Source organism: Dipodomys spectabilis, unplaced genomic scaffold (assembly GCF_019054845.1).
Source record: "Dipodomys spectabilis isolate Male_0828 unplaced genomic scaffold, ASM1905484v1 ptg000499l, whole genome shotgun sequence".
NCBI lineage: Eukaryota > Metazoa > Chordata > Mammalia > Rodentia > Heteromyidae > Dipodomys > Dipodomys spectabilis.
Genome location: NW_024871176.1, coordinates 684,836 through 704,903, shown reverse-complemented (window position 1 = coordinate 704,903; position 20,068 = coordinate 684,836). Strand labels below are relative to the sequence as shown.

Genomic DNA, 20,068 nt, shown 5'->3' with positions numbered 1-20,068 from the left:
CAAGGTCCAGCCTGGGCACTGGAGTGCTTGAAGACCTGTGCTGAGTTACCCCCGCTACCCCCCACCCCCACCCTCCCGGCCCAGTCCTTGGCTTTGGCCTGTTTGCAGTCTCCCTCCTGAACTCTACCCCTGTGTCCATCTGCACCTGACTCTTGGGGACATCTTGCCCCATTGCTCCTATATTCGCCAGTGCATGTGTCTTTCAGCCAGGACATTGAGCTACAGGACCGGAGGGACACACGGGAAACTGGAATTTGTCACCACCCAGGTGTTGACGCACACCTCCATGACTTGTGATTTTTGGCAAGCGCTGGGAGCAGGTGTTGTGTTCTGGTTGTGAAGCCACGTGTGCACACTCCAGACTCCTAGATTTGGCTGTGGTGGTGCTGGCCATGCCCAGGCTGGCAGACTTGCACTCTCTGTCTCCAAGGCTCCTGGTGCTTTGGTTATGTCACCAGATGCAGGTGAAGTTTTGTGAAATTTCCCTCTAAGAGAGAGACTTTTCATTTAGGGTCCTTGACTTTGATTGCAGAATAAGAATTTCTGGATGTCATAATGGTTGGAAAACGTGGTGGAGCTTTATTAAGTAAGCAGGCAAACAAACAACAAAAAAGGCAGAGGCGCACTCTGGGTGTGGGCGCTCTCAAAGGAGAGAGACAGGAGCCGTGCTGCTTGGCTGTTAGAGCTATTTATATGGTAAAGGCAATGGGTCTGACTTCACAGTTCTGCAAGAATAGGTGTTTTGCCTTTGCTTTAATTACTCCTGCTATTATACTTTCAGAGTTCCTAGATGTCCAGCTAAGAATGCATCCCACCATAAACCACGTGCTTCTCCTTGAAATAAGGAAGGCATCCTATTGTCTCTTACAAGCAAAGTGCTTTTATGTTTTTTGTTGTGGTGGTCATGGGGCTTGAACTCTGGGCCTGGGGGCTGTCCCTCAGCTCTTCAGCTCAAGGCAATCACTCTACCACTTGAGCCGCAGCACTACTTCCAGTTTTCTAGTGGCTTATTGGACATTAGAGTCTCATGAATTTTCCTGCCCAGGCTGGCTTTGAACTGTGATCCTCATATCTCAGCTAGAGTCTCATGAATTTTCCTGCCCAGGCTGGCTTTGAACTGTGATCCTCATATCTCAGCCTCCTGAGTAGCTAGGATGACAGGCGTGAGCCACTTCTGTTTTTTAAATATCTAGTTTCTTAGCTGGGCGCTGGTGGCTCACACCTGTCACCCTAGCTACTCAGGAGGCTAAGAGCTAAGGATTGTGGTTTTGAAGCCAGCTGGGGTAGAAAAGTCTGTGAGACTCTTCAATAAGCTACTCAGAAGTGGACATGGTGCTGTAGTAGAGCACAGAAGCTCAGGAATAGCACCTACGCCCTGAGTTCAAGCTCCAACACCTGCACACACTCACTAGTTTTAGAAATTTTATTTTCTGAAAATGTTTCAAATATGTTCTCTGGTTGCCTTCTTGGAGCTGGCTCAGGGGGACATACTTCCAGATCTTTCCTTTGCATCCACGAAGCGCTCATCTCTAACCTTTCATGGGACCAGTACTCTGTGTGCTCGTTTTCTTTCCTTCCATTTTACATTTTTCCATATCAGTGCATTAAAATGACTCTTCAACTGCTCTTGGCATTCACTTTGCCTAAGTTCTAATTCCTCTCCAATTTCTACTCCCACCAGCCACTGGGAGGGGCTTGCTCCCCACACCGGGGCCAGCACTAGACATCAGGTGCTGTGGTGTGGATCTCAAGAAGGTTAAGATTTGTTTTTGTTTTTTTTTCTTTTTTGGTGGATGTAGTACTAGGGCTGGAACTCTGGGGCCTCATACTAACCTGGGCTGGCTTACTCAGCTGGCGCTCTACCACCGCAGCCATGCTATCAGTCTAGCTTTGTTGGTAATTGGAGATGGAGTCTAGTGGACTTTTTTCCCTTGAAAGTGAAATGCCCAGGCTGTCAGATGGAGAAGCACACATGTGTGAATAGATTGGTGTTCTGTCTTTGTGTTAGTACTGGAGCTTGAATTCTTGGTTTCCTGCTCTTAGCTTTTTTTTCTCCCTCAAGGCTGGTGCTTTATCACCTGAGCCAAGTCTTCATTTCCAGCTTTGTCTCTGCTAACTGGAGATAAGAATTTCTCAGGCTTTTCTGCCTGGGATGGCCCAGAACTAGGATCCTCAGATCTTGGGACATGATTTGTGTGTTCTATATGTATTCATGTGGCTACATATGTTTTGGTTGGGGGAAGTCAGCCAGGTCTCAACCTAGGACATGATGGCTCACCGTCCTCTTGCTACGATACTATGACTGAAAAGTTGGATATTGACCTTGCTTTTTCATTTGCCCTTTATCTCTAGATGGCCTCGAATCTTCTGGAGTTTCACAGCCTAGAGCTGTGCCAAGGACTCTGTCTTTTTACTGTTCTTTAATTTTATAGTATTCTTTAAATATTTTCTCCTTTTGGTCTATTTTTTTTCCTTTCTAGACACTATTATGCAGCTGTATTTGTGCATGTGTGTTCATTACTGGAGCTTAAACAGGGTCTTACACTTTTTTTTTCTGTTGTGGGGCTTGAACTCTGGGCCTGGGCGCTGTCCCTCAGCTCTTCAGCTCAAGGAGAGTGCTCTACCACTTGAGCCACAGCACCACTTCCAGTTTTCTGGTGGTTGATTGGAAATAAGAGTCTCATGGACTTTTCTGACTCAGCTGGCTTTGAATCATGGTTCTCAGATCTCAGCCTCCTGCATAGCTAAGATTACAGGTGTGAGCCACTGGCACCTGACAAGGGTCTTATACTTTTTGTTGTTGTTGGTCATGGGGCCTGATTTTTGGGCCTGGGCGCTGTCCCTCAGCTCTTCAGCTCAAGGCTGGCACTCTATCATTTGAGCCACACCTCCACTTGTGGCTTTTTGCTGGTTAAATGGACATAACAGGAGATAATGGTTTCTCAGATTTGTCTTCCTGGATGGTTTTGACTATGATCATCAGATGTCAGCCTCCTGAGTACCTAGGATTATGGGCATGAGCCTCAGTGGCCTGACTTATTGTATTTTGTATTTTTTTGGGTCCGGTCGTGGGGCCTGAACTCTGAACTCTGGGCCTGGGTGCTGTCCCTCAGCTCTTCAGCTCAAGGCTAGCGCTCTACCACTTGAGCCACAGTGCCACTTCCGGCTTTTTTCTTTTTGCTTATGTGGTGCTGAGGAATCGAACCCAGGGCCTCAGGCTTGCAAGGCAAGCGCTCTACCACTGAGCCACCTTCCCAGCCCCTTATTGGTTTTTTTTTTTTTAATGCTGATGGTTTATCTTTGTCTTTTCTATTTCCTGTCTTCCCCAGAGCCTCCTGGGACTGTCTCAGCCCGGATGGTTTGTCGTTTTCTCCTTTTGTTGTCTATCCTATTATGTTCTTTCTCCCACCTGTGTGTTCAGCTTTTTTGCTTTTCCAAATTTAGTGTTTTCATTCGGCCCTTCAAGATCATGCTTTGTGTGACCTTTGCTTCTTCCTTATCTTAGTAGACCAGAGTCTGGTGAGCTGTCGGTGTGCGTCAGTCCTGGTTCATCTCACACAGCCTCACACTTGGCACCCATGGCTGCCAAGTTTTGCTTGGGAACTCATCTTTCCCGGAGGGTGCCAGTGATCAGGTCTAAAGAGGGGGAGGCGCTGTCCTCAAGGGGGGCAGGGAGCTCACAGGCTAAACTCAGCCACAACAGGCTTGCCTGAGAGCCCAGCTGAACGCCATTGTGCCTCTCACTCACTACCTACCTGACACCTGTTCCACTAAAAGCTCACCCCTCCCCCACACCCAGCCACCCAGCCACCCAGCCACCCAGCCAGCGAGTGTTCGGGCAGTAGGAGAGGAGAGCCTTGTTGTTAGCATCCAGCTAGTCTATAATTTTTACTTTTTGCCCTCCACTCGCTAGCTAGGCCCTCTACCACTTAAGCCACACCCCCAGGCCTTTCTGCTTTACCTTTCACATAGGGTTCCAAGGTTTTGCCCCGGTTAGCCTTGGGCCATGACCCGCCCACCCATAGGCTTCCTGAGTAGCTGAGACCATAGACAATGGAACACCACTCCTTGTTTGTTGGTTGGAGATGGGGTCTTTTTGACTGTTAGCTTTAAACTAGTCCTCCTGTTTTCCACCTCCTGAGTAGCTGGGATTATAGTTGTGGACCACCATGCCTTGCTCCTTGTTTTAATTTTTTTCCATGGTCCTGGGGATTGAACTTGAGCACTGCACTCTTGAGCCATGCTTTCAGCCTGTGTTGTGTTGGCTGTTTTTGGTGTACGGTCTCACTTGATGCCCCACGGGCTGGGCTGTGACTCTCATGCTTTCTCCTGTCACTGGGGATGACAGGAATTGGCCACTAGGCGGAGCTATTGTGCTAGAATAGTACGTGTGTACCGCCACACCCAGCCACTAGCCTCCAACAGTGATCCTCCAAGCAGCTGAAGGGCTTGGATCACTGCTCCTGATGTCTTTTTCTTTTTTGTGGGTCATGGGGCTTGAACTCTGGGCCTGGGCACTATCCCTGAGCAATTCAGCTTACGGATAGCGCTCTACCACTTGAGCCACAGAGCCACTTCCAGTTTTCTGGTGGTTTATTGGAGATGAGTCTCATGGACTTTCAAGCCCAGGCTGGCTTTGAACCGCAGTCCTCCTGAGTAGCTAGGATTACAGGCGTGAGCCACTGGCACCCGGCTTCTTTTGTGTTCGAGTCAGTGTTCCCACTGTGCTATTCAGAGCGGCCTCTCGCTTCATCCGCCTGATGACAGTGCGTGCCAGCATAACCTGCCGCACCCAGCCAGCCACGGATTCACTTACTTGTGGTGGTGGGTAGAACCCAGGGCCTCGCACATGCCGGCAAGTCCTCTACCCCTGAGCCCCAGCCTCCTGCTACTCCTGTTCTTATCTGCTCTTCACACAGATGGGGCTTGCTGTTTCTCTGCATTTCTCATGCTGTTTCTGTGTCTTGAAGGCCGGGCAGTCATTGCAGAGACCATTATTTGCTTTAATTGGCTTAGCCTTTCTGAGTAGACCATACTATTGAAAGAACATAACACTCAGGAAACACAACCTTTATCAATCAGCAAGAAACAGTTTGTGTGTGTGTGTATGTTTAGATGACTTCTAGTTTCCCCAAAGATCCTGCGCTGGCAAGGTTTGCTGGGTCCCTTCCTCAGTCAAATCTTAAGTGCTACAGAAATTAAAGGAAGCTGGGCGTGGTAGAGCATGCCTGTAATCTCAGCACTCAGGAGGCTGCAGGAGGAGGATCCTAACTTCTAAGCCAGCCTGGGTTACACAGCGGGACTCTTGAAGACAAGAGATTAGGGAAAAACATTGTGATGTTTAAAAACAGATTGATGTAAACATGGTAAAGACTTTAAGAAAATTCTAGTGAAGGAAAGTGGTTGTAAATATAAAAGAGACAGCGACAGGGAACAGTGGGGATCCTATGAGCATCCCCCACTTTGGCCGAAGGGTGCATGTGATCCGATGCCAGGTCACTGAGCAGTACTGTGTAGGACCAGCAGGAGACGCGCAGCCCGGGAGGCCCAGAGCAGATCAGCCACAGGTGCCCACGGGCCTTCGTCCCAGCATCCAACCACAGACGGGAGATGTTGGTGCCCCAAGAAACTCAGATCGTAGACCCCAGACATGTTAGAAGATGGTTACAGTGAGTGTGGTCGTGCTCGTCTCTAATCCCAGCACTGGAGAGGCTGAGGCAGTAGGGTCATGAGTTTGAGGCCAGCCTGGCTACATAGCAAGACCTTGTCTCAAAAAAAACTGGGAGTCAGTGGCTCACGCCTATAATCCTAGCTCCTCAGGAGGCTGAGATCGGAGGATCCCAGCTTGGAGTCAGGGCAAGAAATTCTGTGAGACTATTATCCTTGATTAACCAGCAAAGAGCTGGAAGTGGTGCTGTGGCTCAAATGGTAGAATGCCAGCCTTGAGAGAAAAAACTAAGAGGCAGCACCCAGGCCTTGTTTAAGCTCTAGTACAGAGGGCTGGGGCCATGACCCAAGTGGTAGAACATCTGCCTAGCAAGCACAGAGCTGTCACATCTCTCGGCAGGGCTGCCCCAGGCGGAGTCTGCTCTGGGAAACAGGCCGGGGAAGGTGAGGAGGCCAGGGCTTGGTGCCCAAGGACACAAGCCCCAGGGCAGAGCTCGGAGGGAGTTCCTGGTGGCTGTGGAGGGGTGGGGGCAGGCTCCACTCATCTACAGAATGCCGTCACCTCCACCCCAAGCCTTCTGAGACTGCATTCTGCTCTGCCCGGTGCTCTCTCCACGTGGGCTAAATCTGGAACAAGACCACCAACTGCCTTGGTGAGGGGACCCCGTCTCCAATGGTAGAATCCGTTTACAAACAGAATGCAGTTCAGGGCCGGTGCTGGCTGGCCACACCCACGCGACGTGGGTGGGCGGGGCAATGCCGCATTGGAAGGTGGGAATCTCTAAGCTAGGCTGGGGGAGTGGCACTGGGAGCCCTGGGCTGGGCTGCCAGCAGCTTGCTTCGTCCTGTGGACACCTGCTCCCTGCCCTTCACGCCTCGCAGGCATGCCTCACTGCTGCCCACTGCTTGGCACACTTCCTGGGCCATCTCCCAAGCCTTGTGCCCCTGTAGCAGAGGCTCCTTCTTGGACTCTGTGGGGCTTAGGTGGGGCGCTCATGAGCAAGTGAACCTATCCTGCCACCTTGGTACCCTCAGCCCAGTGCCAGGCTCACAGGCTCGACTGCACAGGGAAGTCTCGTAACTTGCCAGAGAAATGGACTAGGAGCCAAAGGAGCCATGCCAGCCTGAGCTTGCTACTTGATGCTTTTGTTTTTGCTAGTCCTGGGGTTTGAACTCAGGGCGGTGTGGGCACTTTTTGCATTTTTGCTCAAGGCTAGCACCCTGCACTTGAGCCACAGCTCCACTTCCGGCTTTCTGCCAGTTAGCTGGAGAGGAGTCTCTTGGGCTTTCCTGCCCTCCTAGTCTCAAACCACGATCTCGTATGTTAGTGTGGTGTCTGACCACAGGCGGCCACGTCCACTAGCAAGCGAACCAAAGCAGCGGCCAGTGCAGCCCCACAGGGCGGCGGGAGCAGGCGGTGCGGGAGCTTTGCTAAGCACCTGCGTCCCCGTCTAACGCGCGTGGACTTGACAAAGCCTCTGAGGCCTGGGGAGGGCCTTAAACCCCAAGGGAAGATTGAGGGGGCCAGTGTGGCTGGGGTGGTAAGGACAGGGAGCAAGGTGCTGCTCTGGAAGGGTCTGCCTGCATGCAAACATGGGTCAGAACCTACTGGAATCTCCAGTTAATTGTAAAAATTGCACAGACATGGAGATTTTTTTTCTGGATGGAAGTCTCACTTGGTCTGTCCCTTCCAGAAGGAAGAGGCTCAAGTTCTGTGACTGGGATTGGCTAGACTTGAGTGCCAGGTCTGGTGAGGTTGGCACTTGTTGAAAGCCATTGGTCCAGATGCAATTTCACTGCTGGAAGTAGAGAAACTTTTTTTTTTTTTTTTTGCCAGTCCTGGGAATTGAACTCAGGGCCCAGGCACTGTCCCTGAGCTTTTTTTCTTTTGGTCGGTCATGGGCTTGAACTCTGGGCCTGGGTGCTTCATGGATGCTAGGCAAACACTACCACTAAATCACATTCCTAGCCATCCACGCACCCCCCCCCCCCCCCAACTTGTGTGTGCTGGTGCTGGGCCCTGATCTCAGGACCCGAGCACTGTCTCAGCTCTTCACTGACAACTGGTACTCTACCTCTTGAGCCACACATCTCTACTTCTGGCTTTCTGCTGGTTAGAGAAAGTCTCAAACTTTCCTGTTCAGGATGGTTTTGAACCATGATCCTCAGATCTCAGCCACCTAAGTAGCTAAGTATTATAGGGTTGAGCCACCAGCAAGATTTTATTTTCTTTCCTTGGTGGTACTGGGATTTAAACTCAGGACCTTGTACTTGCTAAACGGGCACTCTACTATTTGAATCACTCTCCAATACCTCTCACCAGTTGTTTTTTTTTTTTTTGGTCATGGGGCTTGAACTCTGGGCCTGGCGCTTCAGCTCAAGGCGAGCGCTCTACCACTGGAGCCACAGCGCCACTTCCCTCTCACCAGTTCTTGTTCTTTCATTACTTAGTTATACAAAGAGGTTTAACAACGCCCCCCCCCCCCCCACCATCTCTCTTCCCCCTGCCCCCTCCTCCTGTCTCCCACCTCTGGCTCTTACTGATGAGTTTACTTCACAGCAGCCAGCTACTTTCTTCTCAGGCTCTGCCATCAGCAGCAGGCTGGGTGTAGTTAGCTGTAGCATGAGAACAGACAAAGCAGGTTCTATTTTTAACAGGTGGACAAAAAGAAGGAACACCCTCTCCCCCCCCCCCCCCAACCTTTAGAGGACTAGGCCTTTTTTCAGATGGGATCTTGGTCATTTTTTTCTCAGCTGCCCTTGAACCATGATCCTTCGATTTCTATTTCCTGAGTAGCTGGGATTATAGGCTGGGGCCACTGCAACTGGCACCATTTAATTACAGCTCTCTGTCCTTCAGCTGAGTTTTTCCTCAAGTCCCCTCAGCTCCATCCTGTTTAGCTACTTGTGTCCTTTGAAGACTGACGAAGCCACACTTCAAGTCTGTCTTCAGCTCTGCCTTCAGTTTGGTGAACCAGTTTCAATGCCTTGACATCTTCACAACTGAACCAGAGCTGCGGCAGGAAATGCCTAGGTGCTCCGCCACCATGAGGCTGAAGTGACAAAGGCTGGTCATAATGAATGCCTGCCAGCAGAGGCCGCTGCACAGGCTCAGAATCTGCGGGCCAGGCCCACCTGTGCTTTCCCCAAGTCCTAGCATTTTGGTGCCAGTCTCAAAGAAGCAGTGGCTATGTCTGTATGGATGCCTGTGTGTGCTGGTCCTGGGGCTTGAACTCAGGGCTTGAGTGCTGTCTCTAAGTTTATTTGCTTAAGTCTGGTGTTCTACCACTTGAACCACAGCACCACTTCCAACTTTTTGGTGGTTAACTGGACATGAGTTTCACAAACTTGCCTGGCTGGGTGGGTCAGCTTTGAACTGTGATCCTCAGATCTCAGCCTTCTGTGTAGTGAGGATTACAGGCGTGAGCCGCGGATGCCTGACAAGGAGCAGTGACATTTGTCCCCAGCACTCAGCCACCACCACAGGGAAAGCAAGACTATAATCACAATGGCAAGGACAGGACTGTGTTGCTTTTTTTTTTCTTTTTTTTTCTTAAAGGACTGAGGGCATGGAAAATACAGCACACCAATGAAACAAAATGCCAAAAAAATACAAAAAAATATAAAATAGAAAAATGTATTTACAGGGAGTACATGACTATGATCAGAAAGCACAAGGCCGCTGGCCGCTATCATACATGCATTGGCTCAAGAAGAAACTACGAAAAATCCTGCGAGGGAGAAGCTGTAAAAAGAAAGGGCCAAAAAGTCTTCAACTTTTCATCCCTAGTTTGCTACACTGCTCAGAGTACAAGTCCCCTGCAGCCCACGAGTCCACCAGTCCGGGTGCGGTGCGGTGCCCACAGGTTCGCTTGCTTGTGGGGAGACGCAGCTCGTACGGGGAGGCCACGCGGACTGCTCTACATGCTCAGAGTTCCAGCAGCCTGGCTCGCGCCGCACCGTCCTGGCAGGCTGTCTTCTGTTTACTCGTATATATCTATGCGCGCGCGTGTGTGTGTCTATATAGACGTGTGTGTATATATATATATATATGTATCTGTACGTTTGTATAAAAACCGTGCCCTTGTTCACTGCCAACACGACGCTGGGTGGACATGAACGTATTACAACAAATCCTTACGTGTGTGTTGTAAGAAGTCACAATGTCTGTGGATTTAATAAGTCACTTCACACCACAGAAAATATTTAATAAATCCAAAAAAAGGAAAGAAGAGTATCAGACAGAAGCGCTTCTGTCTTGGTTCTCGGAGGCTGAACCCCACGGGACGCTGGTCCCAGAGTTTTGGAGGGTCACTGAAGAAGCTTCCTCTGCTAACATTTTTGATCCTTTTAGTGTTCCAAAGCGCCAGAACGACTCCTCGCCGTCCGTAGCTTTTAGAGTCACAGCTCCATCTCCCCGCAGGGTTACAGTCAGTGCAGATCCACAAAAATGGAGGCGGCGCGCCGCGGGGGCTGCCTCGGCACCCTCTCCTGCAGCCGGGCTCCTTCAGATGCGCGCCAGGCACACGCAGTCCCGGGGCAGGTACGCTCCGTACCAGGCCAGCTTCAAAAGGAAACAAAACCACGAGGTGAGGAAAGGATGACGACGGCCACTGTGGTCACGTCTGAGGATCCATCATACCTCCAGGAACCGGGAGCTGCTGGACTTGGAGTGGAACGGCTCAGACCACATCCGCCGCAAGTCACCCTGGGAAACAAGGGACTGGGCTGAGTTACAGATTGACATGGGCACCGAACGCTTCGGGAAACCGGAGCTCCAGGAGAGAAGCTCCTTTTAGGAGTTCTGTCCGCGCTCGGTCCTGATGCAAGTTCTGCACAGTGAGTTAATCTAGACAAGTCAACAAACCTGTCCAGCTTCCTGGTTGTAAAATGGGAGTTGCTTATCTCTGTAAATCTCATTATAAAATCACGTACTGCCTCAGGACCAGTACTCTTTCTTAATTTGCTCCACACATGAATTTAGCATGGGGTTTAGAAAGCGGTAGGCGGCAACAGGGCACTGCTTTTTTCTCTTTGGTACAGGGGAGGAAACAGCCTCACTGAGCTCCCCCCAGGGCCTTGTAAATGCCCAGAAAGCACTTTCACTGGAACCTCCGCAGCCCTTTTTGGCTGAAGCAGGGGTCTAAGGTGTCCAGGGTATCCTCAAACCTGAGTCACCTCAATCTCCCATACAGAGGGGATTACACACAGGTGCCACCTTGCCTGCCCTACAACACTGCTTTAGGAAAAATCAGGACACTAGCGTAGAGGTCATTAATGCACAAGCCAGTGGTACAGTGGTCTGACCAGTGGCTCTGAGTCCTGAGAGTTTTGAGTCCAGCACGCGAAGCACAGTTGCGATCAAGAGCTCAGAGCTGAAGCAGAACGGCCTGCAGCGAGGTGAGCAACACTCCGCCCCAGTTGGACAAGAGCCACTGCTTTCTCAAGTACCTTTAAATAGGCCATGGTGAGGAGCGGCAATAAGGTGAATGGCACCAGGTAGAGGAGGGCAGGTTGGGCAGCTCGGTGGATTCGAGACGCCACGGTAGCAGTGAGCAGACCTAGGAGCAGAGACACTGTGAGTGAGAGGCGCTGTCACCTGCGGCTGCCTGTGGTCCAGCCACCGTTTCCCCGCCCCCAGTCCTGGCCAGCACACCCAGTGTTCATGTCCGCCCTTCCCCCCAGCACATGCCTGGCCCTTTCCTGCGGTGTGTGACGCTGCTGCACAAGCAGGAGACCTGGCTTAGATTCCAGCTCTGCACTGCCTCTGAGTTTCTCAGTGTGCCCAACGGGGGTAGAGCCACTGCCTGGCCCCTTAGGGTCCTGGGCTGAAATGATGCAGGTGTGTGCGGTGCTGTGCTAGTTCAGGGGAGGTGTGTTCTTCCCTATCCCCTGCCACAGCAGGTGTGTGTGAGCGTGGTTACAGCCATTCCTAGCATAACAGTCTCTTCCTGTTTGCCTGTAGGTCTGCCTTTGGGGAGTGAGAGGTGACAGACCTGCTGGAATGCATGAAGGTCTATGGAAGCAGGAACCTAATAGGCATTCACTGAAGTCTCAGAGGATTTCTGCCATCCATTCAGCAATTGCACGTGTGTGCAGTGTGCCTCTGGGCACCAAGCAGGTGGCATCTTTTGGGCTGGGCACACTGGCCTCTTACCTACGAAGTACCCGATGAGGGTGCAGTGGAAGTAGGAGACCTTCTGCATGCGCCCAGAGATGTTGGCTGGGCCGGAGGGGCCACAGGAGTCGCCACTGGCTTGCTTTTTGTAGTTGTCATAGCGGAGGACAAAGCACAGCAGGAGGCCAGGCATCACAATGTCCCCAATGCCCAGCATGGAGAAGTGACTGCCTGTGGAGCTGCAAGGCAGAGCGGCATGTTAGGAGGCCATGCTGGACAAGCAGCTTCCACCCTGTGTGGGGTCTGCCCACCTTTTAAGAGGTCAAAGAACTTCCGTGAATGGCACACGGAAATCTACTGTTTCAACACAAGCTCTCACTACGTAGTCCAGGCTGGCCTCAGTCTCAATCCTCCTGTCAGCCACCAGAGGGCTGGGTTAAGGGTGTGCACAACACTACTGTGCCTGGCTGAACACTAACTTTGAAGGGAGCAGCTTAAAAGGCTCAGTATACTGAGGAGGGAGCCGCTTCCGAGAAGGCCGCCTACACGCAGGCTGGGGTGAGCAGCACAGCCACCGCCTCTGCAAACACCAGGCACGTCACTCATTCTTTCCCCAGTTTTACAACTAAACCTGGGCCTCTGCGCAAGTGCTCTACTATTTGAGCTGTGCCCCCAGCCCTTTGTTTCTATTTGTTCTTGCCAGTGTTCACACAGTAGAGATTTCTACCCACACTTCAGATAAGGTTTCATTAACTTTGCCCATACTGGCCTCTGACTCAGGCTTCCTGCCTTCCCCTCTCGAGTGACTGGGATTACAGGTGTGGACCACTAGGCCCAAGTCACATTCATTCTGCAAACAAGTACTTAGCTATCAGAGAGGGCATTAACACAGTGCATTAATTTTCACAAGGTTGTATTACCACGAACAGTATAATTTTTACCAGAACATTGTAAGTTTACAAAAAGAATGTATGAAGAGGTAGGGCATTAGCCTTGAGCTAAAGAGCTGAGGGACAGTGCCTAGGCCCAGAGTTCAGGCTCACGACCAACAAAAAATAACAAAGAGAACGTGTGTGTAAATGTGAGAGTGAGTACTGGGACTTAAAACAGCTTTATGCTCTCTTCGGTTGTTGTTTTTGCTCACAGCTGGTGCTCTACCACTCGAGTTATGTCTCCACTTTGGGCTTTATGCTGGTTAACTGGAGATGAAGAGTCCTGTGGCTTGCCTGCCCTGTCTGGCTACAAACTTTCATTTTCAGACTTAGCTCTCTGAATAGCTACTAGGATTATAGAAATGAACCACTGTCACGGTAAGTTGTTATTTTGGTCAGTCGTGGGGCTTGAACTCTGGGCTTGGGCGCTGTCCCTCAGCTCAAGGCGAGCGCTCTACTGCTTGAGCCACAGCACCACTTCCGGTTTTCTAGTGGTTTATTGGATCTAAGAGTCTCATGGACTTTCCTGACCAGGCTGGCTTTGAACTGCGATCCTCAGATCTCAGCCTGAGTAGCTAGGACTACAGGCATGAGCCACCGGCGCCCAGCAAGAACTTAAAAAAAAAACAAATGTCTGTAAGTGAAGATCTACATTTGATTAATTCCAGCCTTTTTTTTTTTTTTTTTGCCAGTCTTAAGCTCAGGGACAGTACCCAGGCCCAAAGGTCATGTGCTCAAGGTTAGTGCTCTACGACTTGAGCCATACCTCTACTTCTGACTTTGCTTGTAGTTTATTGGAGGCAGGAGTCTCAGATGGGGTTTCCTGCCCAGGCTGGCTTTGAACTGTGAGCCTCAGACCTCAGCCTCTTGAGTAGCTAGGATCACAGGCATGGGCTACTGACACCTAGCTATTTTTAGCCAATTAAAAATGGTGCAAAGAGGAGCCATCCAGTGTTGTGTGACACTAGTGGAGTGTAATTTTTCCCACCCTCACTTTCTCAGACAGGAAGCAGTAACTTGGTCCTCTCCCATTCTGGATCAGAAAGCCGATGGCAGGACAGACACCCACCCAAGGCAGAAACAGGAAGGCAGTGGCTCCCAATTATGGGACGAGGCCCAACAGCTAGCTCTTACCTTGGGAAGACCAATTTTCCAGGCAGAGACAGGCGGGGAACATCTCGCCCAACATTGGGTCCCAGGTGGAGCTTCCGGGACAGAACATCGAGGGGATTGTCAGCCGGCTGCGTGGCCACCTTCACCATGACATTGCTATTGAAGATGTAGGCTGAGAAAAACACCTGCCGAGGTGGAGAAAGGCAGTTTAACCGGGAGCTTCAGGCAGCCTGCTTTAAGCACTGGTGGTCATCCTGCAGAGCTGAGCCCAGAATTCTGCAGGGTCAGTGTTCTTTGCTGTTCCCGGAAGAGAACCCCGCTCCCAGGTGGACCTGCAGGGTTCGATGTCTCCACCCCCACTCTGCTACTGCAGCACAGCTGCCACGCATGCATCTCACAGGACCGGAGTGAGCGACCGGACAGCCAGGTTGTGGATACAAACACAGAGGGGAACAGTGGACACTCACCCAAAATACATCATAGATGAGAAGCCCTGAGAGAAGCAAGCAGGAGACCTTGAGGCTCGGCAGGCGAACGAAGGCGATCATGGCGACACAGAGACCCATGGCCAGAGCTGGGAAGGAGACGGCCAGGCATCAGGTGTGTGGACACCAGGCTTGGGAACACTGTGTGTTTGCAATGCTCTGACAAAAAGGTGGCCCTGAGCTCCCTTTCAGGCACTTAGACCAGCTGGGAGCAGCCCTGTCCGTCCAGCTGGACCTACGGGGACTGAGGAGCAGCCACTGGGGCCCCTCCTGTGCCGGGAATGCACTGCCCTGGTTAGTCAACTCGCTCCAAAGCGCACACCCCCTTCCTTCACGCAGAAATGCTTCAGCAATTCACTCTTCCGTCTCCACTAGACTTTCCTCTATCCACACACAAATACGCTATGCTTCTGTATTAACACTTCCCTGCTAGCTACCTCCATGTCTCTGACTACTTCTATAGCACAGGTCCTCTAGAGTTCTGGATAAGCTTAGCATAGTGGTAATAGTGGTATATGTCGGTAATCCTAGTTCTCTATATAAGGTTTACATTTTTTCTTTTTCTTTTTTTGTGTGCTGGTAATGGGACTTGAACTCTGGGCCTATGTTTTTTTGTGCTTAACTGGAAGATGAGTTTCTCAGACTTTCCTGCCTGGGGCTGGCTTTGAGCCCTGATCCTTAGCTCTCAGCCTTCTGAGTAGCTAAAGATTATAGGCGTGAGCCACTGGTGCTTGGCTGCAAGTATTTTCTATATATATATAAATATCTCTTCCTTATAAAACTCCCAAACTTGGGGCTGGGAAGGTGGCTCAGTAGTAGAGCGCTTGCCTTGCATGCCTGAGGCCCTGGGTTCAATTCCTCAGCACCACATAAGCAGAAAGAAAAAAGCCGGAAGTGGCGCTGTGGCTCAAGTGGTAGTGCGCTAGCCTTGAGCTGAATTGCTGAGGGACAGCGCCCAGGCCCAGAGTTCAGGCTCCACGACCGGACCCATAAAAGAAAAAAAACTCTCAAACTATGTATGCACTGAATTCTACCTAGCACACTTCCAATCATTAGAGACGAACATACCCACCCTAGTGTCGTGCCTTGTAAAAATTGAGTAGTAACTTAGTTACTCCTTAGTTTACATCAGGGTTAAGGTTAAAACCATCAAGAACACTGAGATAGTTAACAATACACAATGAAATGCTGTAGAGTCATTAGAGAAGAGTTATACCTTAAACCAGTATATACAGATGTTTATATCTCTATATAAAAAGGAATATATTATATACACCCCATTAAAATGTATACTGTATTCTACATATGCAATGGTATATTATAGTGTGTAATATTCAGTTACAAAAAGGATGACGTTGCCAGGTGCTGGTGGTTCACGCCCGTAATCCTAGCTACTCAGGAGACTGAGATCTGAGGATCACTGTTCAAAGCCAACCCGGGCAGGAAAGTCTGTGAGACTCTTATCTCCAATGAACCACAGAAAACCAGAAGTGGCACTGTGGCTCAAGTGGTAGAGCCTAGCCTTCATTTGAAGAGCTGAGGGACAGAGCCCTGGCCCAGAGTTTAAGCCCCACACTGACCAAAAAAAAGGATGACATTGATGAGTTTTGAAAACATCTTGCTAAATGAAGGAAGTCAGACTTGAATGTCCAAACAGAGAAATCTATAGAGACAGAAAGCTGACTGGTAGATGCTTGAGGCAGAAGGGGAAAAGAGTATATTTTAGGTGTGTAAGGGATAAAAAATATTGTAGAACTCTGAATAAGCTATCTGTAAAACTGTTGAGGAAAACTACAGAATCTGTATGTATCTAGAACACTTTTTTTTTTTTGGTCAGTCGTAACTCTGGGTCTTCGTGCTGTCCCTCAGCGCTTCAGCTTAAGGCAGGTGCTCTACCACTTGAGCTACAGCACCACTTCCGATTTTCTGGTGGTTTATTGGAGATAGGCATAAGTCACCGGCACCTGGCCTAGAACATGTTTAAATTGAGGACTGGTGGCAGAGAGGCAGAGAACGTTCGCAGGTGCACAGTATGGGATGCGTTGCATATATGGATGACGAGAGCTGCTGAAGGAGGGGCAGTGGGATGGGGAAAGGAAGCAGTCAGGAAGATTAAAATACTGTACACACAGCTGTGAAATACCACAGGGACCCCCCTGAACAATTGGCATACACTTACAAAAAGCAGGTCCTGTGGGGGAGGATGAAGCAGAGAGGGTGTTAAAGACTTTATGTCCGTGTGAAAATGCAACAGTGGCGCATGGGGAGGCTGTGCTGGGAAGGGCGAGTGATGGAAGGGCATGGGGTATGCTTGGTCAGGCACACTGTATGCACATGTCAAAACGAAGCCCTGTACAACTCTCATCGATGCTAGCAAGCACTGTGAGAAAACAAATGTCCAATCTCAGACTCACCGTCCATGAGAAGCCAATGGCCAGTGAGAACCCAGATGAGGACAAGCATGACAGACAGGGAGAACGAGAGCAGCTCAGCAGCAGTGAAGCGGCCGCAGCAACCGAAGGAAATCCTGAAAAACAGAGTCACAGGGACATGGCATTCAAAATCCAAACTACTTCCCTTCGGTTCTTCAAGATCAGAATTCATGGCTGGATGAGAACAGTAAGCAATACCTGAACAGTGGAAATGCAAAAGATCCAAGACACTCTCAGCGTAAGCTAGAAAAACCCAGAGGAATTATGCTACTTCTGGTCCCATTTGATAATGTACTTTTTTGATCAAATTACCAACATGTGTATTTAACAATTCAAAGCGACAAAAGTCACTTTTTGGAGAAACTAAGCATGGAGAACAATCTTAAGAGGAAAACTAAATGAAGAAAGGCCATGACTCAATTCATTTAGCAGAAATGAAGTATTTGCAAGTTTCTCCATTCCAGGGAAAACCAGGTCCCCCTGGTGACTGGTTTCTAAGTGCACACCTTCCCCATCAGCAGAGCCCTTGATTCCATGGAGCAGTTGCTTCAGGAACTGAGGTGAGCATTTTGGCAGTGAACCAAAATAGCTGACATAACTGGGTCACCATAGACAACAGAGTGAACGGAACCGCTATTCCTATATTCCATTACTTCACCAGGAAAGAAAGCTTGGCTTCAGTGAAAACTATTTTGCTTTTCATAATCTAAGCAGGAAGCACACTGCAATGGCCCCTACTTCCTAACGTTTGTGTATTCCTCTGCTATGAAAGGTGAGAAAGGAAACACTGTCTGCCAGTGATAAAGATCGCGTAGCTCCCTTCGCAAAGTTCTTCGCATTGTGTTCTTAGTATCGACGCTCAGTAGTGACACCACCACCAATGAGAGAAAGCCACACATGTTTATAAACTCCGAGCAAAGGCACAAGTCCTTACTTGTTCTGAGGCGAACAGGGTCTTGTTAAATACTGGCACATCGGGAGAAGAAGAAAAGCAAAAGCTATTGTGGCAAGAACTAGAGAAAGAAAAATGTATGGTTAATGCTTTTAATTTTTTAAATCAATTATATGGCATTATTACACAATAAATTTTTTAAAATACCTTACTTGACAAGTGGAAACAGCTAGAGAACGAACGTGCATGCGCTTGTGTGTGTTTGTGTATGTGTTGGGTTTGGGGAACTCAGGGCCTCACCCATTTAACACATCACCAGAAGACTCTCTTTACTATGGCACAGACAAGCTCTTAAGGTTGAAGTAGGCAGACACATGGGTAGATTTTCTCATTTTTCCTAACTCAAGAAAAGATGAGTAGAGGAGCTAGGGAAAATTTCCTAACATATGGCATATTGCTGGTAATTTTTACATTTCTATCATTGCTCAGCTTGAAAACAAATCAGAAAGTTGATAGTTGAATTACTTTGATAAGCTATCAATATTTCTATCTTCAAAGACATTGGTAGAAGCAGCCAAAGACCACTATGCCAAACAGGACTATCTGGTAACTTAAGGAGCTATGGTATCATAGAGTGCATGAGCATTCTACCTTGCTTTCTTCAGGTTTGAACACATGTATACTGATCTGTTCAAGGAAGAGATGGGTAGGAAGGGAGACAAATTTACAAATAAAAACTTGTATGGCATGATATATACATATTAATTTTACTGGTATTAAAAAAAATACCAGTACCAGGATTTGAACGCAGGGCTTCATGCTCTCCCTTGGCTCTTCTGCTCAAGCCTGGCCCTCTAACACTTGGACATTTCTCCACTTCTAGCTTTTTTGATGGCTAATTGGAGTTTCTTTTGGATTTGTCTGCATGGGATGGCTCTGAACTGTGATCCTCAGGTCTTTGCCTCTGGGGTAGCTTGGATTACAGGTGTGAGCTACTGGCATATGATGAATACCATCTTTTTGATAAAAAAAAGTAACATTTATTAGTAGGCTAAATAAAATTAGAGAGACTCACCTGCTGTACATATTGTAAAAACTACTTGAACTGAATCAAAGAAGAAGAACATTACTAGAAGAGAGACAGATGCCCCAATGGGAAGGAAAAGAGCCTGGGTGGAGTCAATGGTTTGGATACCTGAAAGAAGGGAAATAAGACATGTTAACCATCACTTAGATAACAAACACAGTGCCCATGCACTTATATAAATTCATCAAAATGAGGACAGGTTGGGCAAAGCCTGAGCAGACAAAGCTGTGAGACAGCAAAAGGCTGGAACTGATGCCAGATGCTGATGGCTCATATCTGAACTCCTAGCTATTTAGGAGGCTGAGATCTGAGAATCAGTTTGAAGGCAGCCCAGTTAGAAAAGTTTGAGATTCTTATCTCCAACCTACCAGCAAAAAAGCCAGGAGTAGAGATATGGCTCAAGTGGTAAACACGAGCCTTGAACAAGCCCCAGTACCATGCACAATGTGCGTGCATGCAAACATGCACAGATACAAAGCTGGAACTGGAGGTGTGGCTCAAATGGTAGAGCAGCAGTCATGACTGAGAAAAAGCTAGGTGAGAGTATCTGAGTTCAAGCCTCAATATAGCACAAAAACAAAACAAAATGTGATGTATGGAGTATCAAGGCCCTGTGAGAGTGTGAGCTCCTAGCTCTCCTCACTGTTTTCACTATAGTAAGTGCCAAGAATTACTTGCTGAATGGAGCTAGTACCTTATGCCACTGACGTGGATGGCTGGATACAAAAAACAACACACACACAACACATCCAAACCAGAAACACAGAGAGGTGATAAAAACTCACTCTAGTCTATTTGAGTGTACCTGTGGTTTTGTGCATGATTTAAGGAGGTGGTAGTTTAAATTCACTGACTGCCATAATTACCCTCTGGATTCAATATACTCATGTTCACTTCACTTTGGTGGGAAGGGGGAAGAGCAAGTAAGTCATAGCCACAAACAGTAAAGTAGAAAAATTTTGAGAACATTTTAAGGGATCTAAATAGGAAATAAGTAGAGGTTCTCAAATTTTGGCTGCTCACTGAAACTACCTGCAGAGTATTTTAAAAAAGTGCTGGGGGTGGGGCCATCTTATTAAATCTCCTCCTCCCCGTAGTACTGAGACTAGAACCCAGGGCCACTCAAATTCCAGATAAGCACTCTGCCACTAAAGCCATATCTAAGGCTTTTTTTTTTTTTTAACTTAAGTGCTTTATAATAGTTCAAAGAAGTACAAGATATTGCAGGTGCCAGGGCCTAGAAAAAACAATGGGTTCTCAAATAAATGATCATTGGTAGGAATAAGAAATAAACCTCTTAAAAGAAATATATAAATCTGAAAATACACCCCACCCTTCCCTC

The 20,068-nt window shown here is 48.7% G+C and overlaps 1 protein-coding gene across 1 annotated transcript in view; it reads right to left on the bottom strand.

The window, feature by feature from the left end:
- Window positions 1–9,183: 9,183 nt before the first annotated feature.
- The window catches only part of Sppl3 (signal peptide peptidase like 3), an 83,482-nt gene continuing 72,597 nt past the window's right edge, over window positions 9,184–20,068 (bottom strand). The window contains exons 4-11 of the mRNA XM_042669633.1: window positions 18,715–18,834; window positions 17,682–17,760; window positions 16,730–16,842; window positions 14,298–14,404; window positions 13,852–14,015; window positions 11,825–12,024; window positions 11,119–11,228; window positions 9,184–10,375 (exon numbers count right to left, since the gene is read on the bottom strand). Of these exons, the coding sequence (XP_042525567.1) occupies window positions 10,304–10,375; window positions 11,119–11,228; window positions 11,825–12,024; window positions 13,852–14,015; window positions 14,298–14,404; window positions 16,730–16,842; window positions 17,682–17,760; window positions 18,715–18,834 (965 nt within the window). The 3' untranslated portion in view covers window positions 9,184–10,303. The remainder of the gene's footprint in view (window positions 10,376–11,118; window positions 11,229–11,824; window positions 12,025–13,851; window positions 14,016–14,297; window positions 14,405–16,729; window positions 16,843–17,681; window positions 17,761–18,714; window positions 18,835–20,068) is intronic.